This window comes from Physeter macrocephalus, chromosome 18, assembly GCF_002837175.3.
Source record: "Physeter macrocephalus isolate SW-GA chromosome 18, ASM283717v5, whole genome shotgun sequence".
NCBI classification, from domain to species: Eukaryota; Metazoa; Chordata; class Mammalia; order Artiodactyla; family Physeteridae; genus Physeter; species Physeter macrocephalus.
In genome coordinates this window covers 3,369,767-3,377,781 of record NC_041231.1, presented here as the reverse complement: position 1 = coordinate 3,377,781, position 8,015 = coordinate 3,369,767, and the positions used below count along the sequence as shown (strand labels likewise).

Below are 8,015 nucleotides of genomic sequence, written 5' to 3'. Positions count from 1 at the left end.
GGGGGGGGGGGGGGGGGGGGGGGGGGGGGGGGGGGGGGGGGGGGGGGGGGGGGGGGGGGCGGTGTGTCGGTGGAGGGAGAGGAAAGCCCCGGCCCTTTCCTGGGGTCAGGCCAGCCTGTCCAAACTCCATCAGCTAACTGCCTCCAAGCTGGGAAGGTGGGAGTTGGTGGGTTAGCGGGGGGAGCACTGTCTGGTCTCACTGGCTGGCAGGGAGGGGCTGTCTGGGAACCTAGGAACTGAGTCCACCTCACCCGGTAGGAGTGGGAGGGCCTCGGGGCTCTGGCCTCAGAGCCTGGAGCAGGGCCAGCTCTGGGGGTGGGCGTTTGCAGAGGTCAGCAGGGACGGCCGGCAGAGGGTGGGGGTGACAGTAACTGGGGGGGTAGTAGTGGTGGGTACAGCCTTGGCTTCCCCACTATCCCATGAGCTGTTGGTGAGGACCAGGAGAGGGTCACTGCCCTGCTCTATGCCTGGCAGGTGGGATCTCAGATGCTGCTCCTTCCTGCTCCAGGGAAAAACACAAGCCCCTCACTCGGAAGATGTCTGTACCCCCTCCTTCCTAGGGAGAGGAAACTGCTTTGTTGATGGTTTCCCTTCTGAGGTCCCAAGGCTACCAGCTCACCCTCTCCTCCTCTCTCAGTTGCCTCCCTTCGAAAGATAAATGGGACTTGGGACAGATGCACCTAGCTAGTTGATCCTAGAGGAATCTGGAAAGAAGCCTTCAGCCTTTCTCCTCGTCCCAGCCCTTCCCCAAATCCCAGCTTCATCTCTATACCCACCACTACACCACCCTGGCTCCTCTCCCTTTGCTGGACCTAGGCACATATAAGACAGATGAGTACTCAGAAACACTGCTCTACTTGGAGTCACCCAGGAGCCACTGAAACCACCAGCCCTGACCCCTCTTCTGCACCCCACCCCCCACGGGCTCTCACTGCTTAATGCACCTTTCGTTGGGATACAGCTCTATAAGCATGGACTCGTGTGTGTGTGTGTGTGTGTGTGTGTGTGTGTGTGTGTGTTGAGAACATCCGAACAAGAGGACAGATCCCTCCCTCTCCAGCACCTATTTAAGTTCTACTGTGGTACTCAGCCTACTGGGGAGAGGGCATGCTCTCTTATGTTCTTCAGCCTCAAGTTTATGAGCCACGTCTTAGTCACAGAAGAAAGAAAAAAGGAAAACAAAAGTCTCCACAGAGAGAAAAGTGTGAATGAAAGGAAAGGTAGATGAAGAAAGGTAGGAAGCAGGAACAACTGGATGATGGATGGATGAATGGATGGATAATAGGTGGATGGAGGGATGGAGGGATGAGTGAGTGGATGGATGGATGAATGGGTGGACAGATGGATGGATGGATAGATGGGTGAATGGATGGGTGGATGGATGAATGGATGGTTGGATAGACTAATAATGGCTGAATTGATGAGTGATTGGATAGATAAATTATTAGTAGATGGATGGGTGGATAGGTAGATGGTTGGAGGGAGGGATGGATGGGTGAGTGAATGGGTGAGCGAATGGATGGGTAGATGGATGGATGAATGAATGGTGGGAAGACGGATGCATGGGTGGGTGGGTGGATGGGTGGATGGATAGGTGAATGGATGGATGGATGGATGGGTGGGTGGATGGATGCATGGGTGGGTGGATGGATAGGTGGATGGATAGGCGGATGGGTGGATGGATGGGTGGGTGGATGGATAGAGAGAAAGAGGGAGGAAGGAGACATGGTTGGATGGAGGGATGAAGGGATGGACAGGTAGATAAAGAGATGAATGGGTGCTGGGTAAACGGGTGGAAGATATTGGAAGGATGAAGGGATGAATGGGTGGGTGAGTGGGTAGGTGGGTGGATGGATAGAGGGGTGATGGGTGGATAGGTAGTTATTTGGAAGGGGATCAACAGATGGATGGATGGACAGATGAACAGATGATCTAGGGGAGACAACTGCCCCCACCTGGCACCATCCAATGGAGGCAGTGACAGAAGAAATGACCCCAAGTGCAGGTCAGAGAGCTGGGGGGTAACCATTTCTTAGATGTGGAAGAGGCTTCTAAGGTCCATTAGTTCTCACTTCCCATTTTATAAAGGAAGACATAAACATTCCCCCTCACTTAGATTAATCTCTAATGTAGATTTTACTACAGAATGAATTTTGGACAGTAGAGCACAGAGAAACTGGCCCCTACTGCCTGCAGGAATAAGTTCGACTCCTTTATGGGGACTTTTCCCAATTCCTGCAGATGGAAGGATGAAGGGTGAATGAATAGATGGATGATGGGTAGATGGTTGGATGAATGAATGGATGGATGGAAGGATGGACAGATGGACGGATGGATGGATGGATGGATGGATGAGTGAATGAACGGGTGAATGGATGGGTGGGTGGATGAGTGGATAGATGAATGTTGGGTAGAATAATGGGTACAGAATGAAGGGATGGTTGGATGGATAGATGATGGGTGGATGGATGGGTAGATAAGTGAATGGATGGATGAATGAATGGGTGGATGGACAGATGAGTGGATGAATGGATGGATGGATGGGTGGGTGAATGGATGAGTGGATGAATGATGGGTAGATGAATGGGTACAGAATGGTGGGATGGTTGGATGGATGGATGGTTGGGTGAATAGAGGGGTGGATGAATGGATGAATGGTGGTAGATGAATGGGTACAGAATGGTGGGATGATTGGATGGATGGGTGGATGAATGAATAGATGGAGGGATGAGTGAATAGATCGATTGATGAATGATGGGTGGTTGAATGGGTGGATGGATGAGTGGATGGATGATTATATGGGTGGGTGGATGGATGAATGAGTGAGTAAAGGAATGAATGGATGGATGGATGGATTATGGATGAATGGATCCGAACAAGAGGACAGATCCCTCCCTCTCCAGCACCTATTTAAGTTCTACTGTGGTACTCAGCCTACTGGGGAGAGGGCATGCTCTCTTATGTTCTTCAGCCTCAAGTTTATGAGCCACGTCTTAGTCACAGAAGAAAGAAAAAAGGAAAACAAAAGTCTCCACAGAGAGAAAAGTGTGAATGAAAGGAAAGGTAGATGAAGAAAGGTAGGAAGCAGGAACAACTGGATGATGGATGGATGAATGGATGGATAATAGGTGGATGGAGGGATGGAGGGATGAGTGAGTGGATGGATGGATGAATGGGTGGACAGATGGATGGATGGATAGATGGGTGAATGGATGGGTGGATGGATGAATGGATGGTTGGATAGACTAATAATGGCTGAATTGATGAGTGATTGGATAGATAAATTATTAGTAGATGGATGGGTGGATAGGTAGATGGTTGGAGGGAGGGATGGATGGGTGAGTGAATGGGTGAGCGAATGGATGGGTAGATGGATGGATGAATGAATGGTGGGAAGACGGATGCATGGGTGGGTGGGTGGATGGGTGGATGGATAGGTGAATGGATGGATGGATGGATGGGTGGGTGGATGGATGCATGGGTGGGTGGATGGATAGGTGGATGGATAGGCGGATGGGTGGATGGATGGGTGGGTGGATGGATAGAGAGAAAGAGGGAGGAAGGAGACATGGTTGGATGGAGGGATGAAGGGATGGACAGGTAGATAAAGAGATGAATGGGTGCTGGGTAAACGGGTGGAAGATATTGGAAGGATGAAGGGATGAATGGGTGGGTGAGTGGGTAGGTGGGTGGATGGATAGAGGGGTGATGGGTGGATAGGTAGTTATTTGGAAGGGGATCAACAGATGGATGGATGGACAGATGAACAGATGATCTAGGGGAGACAACTGCCCCCACCTGGCACCATCCAATGGAGGCAGTGACAGAAGAAATGACCCCAAGTGCAGGTCAGAGAGCTGGGGGGTAACCATTTCTTAGATGTGGAAGAGGCTTCTAAGGTCCATTAGTTCTCACTTCCCATTTTATAAAGGAAGACATAAACATTCCCCCTCACTTAGATTAATCTCTAATGTAGATTTTACTACAGAATGAATTTTGGACAGTAGAGCACAGAGAAACTGGCCCCTACTGCCTGCAGGAATAAGTTCGACTCCTTTATGGGGACTTTTCCCAATTCCTGCAGAAGACCTAGATTTGGGGGGTTGTTTTAGCCACAAATGTAACCCTAACAAGAAACAACACCTTGGTAAACAGTAGATGCCAAATAAGTGTCTGTTGAATGACTGAGTGAACTAATGATACCCTTCACAGCTGACCCCTTCCCTCCCAAAATGCCCCTCTCCATCCCTACGGGCTGCACTGCTGAGCTGACCACCGAGTGAATGGATGGGTGGATGGATGGATAGATGGAGGGATGAGTGAATACTGGATGGGTGGATGGATAGGTGAATGGATGGATGGATGTATAATGGGCAGATGGATGGATAGATGGATGGGTGATGTATGTGTGTATGTATGTATGGATGAGTGAATGAATGGATTGATAAATATATGAATGGAGAGATGTTTGGATGGATAATGTGTGAATTGATTGGTGGATGGGTGGATGGATGGATGGATGGATTGGTGGTTGGATGGATGGATGGGTGAGTGAATGGATGGATGGATGGATGGATGGATAATGGGTGGATGGGTGGTTGGATGGGTGGATGGATGGTTGGATATGTAATGGGTGGATGGATGGGTGGATGGATGGATGAATGAATAGTTGGATAGTTGGAGGTTGAGTGAATGAAAAGATGGATGATGGGTGGATAAATGGGTGGATATATGGGTAGTTGAGTGAATGGATGGATAGATGGATGGATAGATGAATGATGGGTGGATGAACGGGTGGATGGATGCGTGAATGAATGAACGGGTAGATGGATAGATGGATGGATGAATTGGTGTATGGACACACGGAGTGGAATTATGAATTGGTGGATGGGTAGATAAATGGAATGTTATAGATAAACGACTGGACAGACGAATATAGATGTAATTGGATAATGGGTAGAATTTTAGATGAACAGATGGGCAAATATAGAAAGAGACAGAAGAATAGGAAGACAGATACTGAGTAAATAGATGTATGGCTTGGTGCTGGATGAACTATTGAAGAGATAAATTGGTGAAGAGTCAGACCTAAATCAGGGATTTTTCACTCACTGTTCTCTTTTCCTAGAACACTTTCTTCCATCGATGTATGGAGCTATTGTACTCAAGTATCTTTACAAGTAAGGAAAGCCTTATTCCTCCCCATGAGGCTTTCTTTGACTCTCATAAATAAAATATCAACCCCCTCCATAACTCCATATCCTCTTACCCTGAATTCCATCTCCTATAGCATTTACCGTCATCTGATACATTGCAATATATATTTCCTTGTTTATTTTTTTTAATTCCCACTAAATGTCATTTTGTGAGAACAGGAACTTTGCTAATTCTAAACAACTCCAGCACCTGAAAAGTGAATACAGTCAGCATTCAATAAGTTTGTTGAAAAATATATGGATAAGTGGAAAAATACATAAAGATAAATTTAGAGATGAATGACTAGGTGGTTGTTTGGATGAGATATGGATGAATGAATAGATGAATGAAAATAACAGTAACTAACATTTATTGGCAATTTACTATCTTCCAACAACTGTTTTAAGTATTAACTCATTTGGATGGCCTTATGGGCAAAATAATGGACAACTATGTATATGGCAGGAAAAACATATACGTATTCATGCACAATTGGATGTCTGACTTGCTAGGTGGCAAGACGGTTAGACATATGGATGGATGAATAGGCAGATATATGAATGGATCTATGAATGGGAAGGATAAATAGTAAAATATTTAGATAAATGTGAGGACAGTAGAATATTTGGAGAGATAGGAGAATGTCTTGAAGAATGAACAAGTAGTTCACCAGTTGCATATATGGGCAGATAGATATACAAATTGATGAATACATAGAATAGTATGTATAGTACTATGAATAGTAATTAACATATTGAGTAGATATTATGTTCAGGAGAGGTGGATGCCTAGCTAAATGCTTCTTTTAAGTGTTTTACATGTATTAAGGCATTTAAATAAATGGATGGATGGATGGGTATGTACATGGATGGATGAATGGAGGGATAGATGAGTGGGTGGACACTTGCTCAGTGAAGAAATGTAAAGAGATAGGGATGGACGTGGGTATATACATATTGAATGGATCGAATGAATTGATGGAAGAATATATTGTTTACCTGGACAATTGAATGGATAGATATATTGAGAAATTGATGGATTCATAGATGATACAAGGAAAAACAGATAACTGTATAGAGAGGACAGATGGAGTGCATGGATGGATGGATGGATGGATGGAGGATGGATGGCTGGACAGATGGAGGATGGACTGATGATGGATGGAGGATGGCTGGATGGCTGGATGGATGGATGGAGGATGGATGGATGGATGGAGGATGGATGGATGGATGGATGGCTGGATGGAGGATGGCTGGATGGTGGATAAATGGATGGATGGATGGATGGACAAATAATGGTACAGTTGACGTCAAATGCTCTGCCCTATTGTTCCTATTGGGACAGGCCCCGATTGTGAAACTGAATCCTGACCACTGCATTTAAAGATCTATTCTTGCTACCTCCCACCCATCAGTCCGATAAATAATCGTGCAACACTATTTAAGTTCTAGTGACAGGAAACTCCTGCCACCCCAAGGCAGCCCTCTACCCTGTGGAAATATTTTTCCTTCTTTTGAACCAAAATATACTTTGGCACATTTCATGCCTGGCTGTCTGTGACTGGGATTCTCTGGAACTAGGAGTGGGAGGCAAGGAGGAGATGGGCAGGTTGAGATGGAAATGAAACACAAGCTTACTTTCCCTGGGTGATCTGGCTCAGCTCTGGCCCCGTCGCCCTCCCTCCTCCTCCTCCCACCAGAATCCTGAGGTCTCCGCAGCTCTGGCTGGAGGCTGGGGACGGCGGCGGGCACAGCTGTTCTCTGCGGCACACCCCACATTCTCTGGCTCCTCTGGGTTGTGCGGGGGGAGGGGCAGGCTGTGGGCCGCGGGACACAGCCTGTTACGTGGGGCGGGGCGGGGGGGGGTGCCTGAGCCGGACGTCCTGACCCCCACAGACTCTTCACCAGCCAGCCACCACCTGAGTCACTGGGACCTATGGGCCACGTGGGAGTTTTCCGACGCCGCTGCCCCCTCCAACGCCCGGGGATTCACCCACGTGTCCACCTGCTTGCTGGTCTGAGCCTAAGGTGCTCACTGGCCCTGACCGCCTGGCACAGCCAGAGGTCAGACGCGCTGGGGAAGCAAGAGGGCCATTCCTCTGCGGCCGTGGGATGGAGGGAGGTGGCTGGGCCAGTGCCGTGGTGGCCAGCTGTCGGCGGAAGGGCTTGGCCCCGGCTGTGCCGGGCCCCTGCTCTCCGACCTCGGGTACTAGTCTGAGCCTCGGTTTCCCCATCTGGGACACAGGTACGGTGGCGTCTGCCTCTCAGGGTGGTCGTGGGCGCTGGCGAGCCCGGTGAGCTCCTGGATGTGAGCTGGCCCTCGGCGAGTCCCGGCGAGCGAGCCCGAGTCTGGTCCCTCCCTGGTCCGGCCACTCGCCTCGCGTGCTCTCCAGTGAGTCACGGCGACGACTCAGCCCAACCGGAGAAACAGTGGGCTGGGCTGCTCTTCCTGGGGCCTTGGCCAGAGCCCGGGGGCAAGGGGGGCCGCTGGCCAGGCCGCCGCGCCGACCTCGTGCCACTGGCCACTTCTGGGGAGCATGGCTCTCCCGTCCCGACGGGAGAGGCCGTGTTGGCCTCTGCCTTGCGGGCCGTCGCTGCTCCCTCCTTCCAGTGCCGTCTGGCAGGGGATGGGGGAGGGCAGCGGCCTCCCCACCGGGGAGCAGACAGGATTCCTGGGGTGCCCCGGCCTCCCCCGTGAGGTGATAACGGGAGAAGAGGGCTGGAAAGAAACAAAGGGAAAATGGAGAACGGGAGGGAGGGGAGAGGAGGGAGGGGGAGGAGGGAGAAGAGGAAGGGAGGGGAGAGGAAGGGAGGGGGAGG

General features: G+C 49.7%; 1 protein-coding gene across 8 annotated transcripts in view; it reads left to right on the top strand.

Moving 5' to 3' along the window:
• Positions 1–8,015, top strand: part of LSP1 (lymphocyte specific protein 1) — a 38,503-nt gene that overhangs the window by 5,667 nt on the left and 24,821 nt on the right. For 3 of the 8 annotated variants that reach the window (XR_003676869.2, XR_003676868.2, XM_028478999.2), the window contains exon 1: positions 7,819–7,894. The exons of 1 other annotated variant lie outside the window; for it this stretch is intronic. Coding sequence is in view for 4 of the 7 variants with exons in the window: in XM_028478999.2 (XP_028334800.1) it covers positions 7,823–7,894 (72 nt within the window). In the remaining 3 variants the exon portion in view is untranslated. Of the gene's footprint in view, positions 1–7,099; positions 7,260–7,818; positions 7,895–8,015 lie in introns of those variants that run through there. 4 more of the 8 variants (XM_055079711.1, XM_028479003.2, XM_028479002.2 and 1 more) reach the window with 4 other exon arrangements.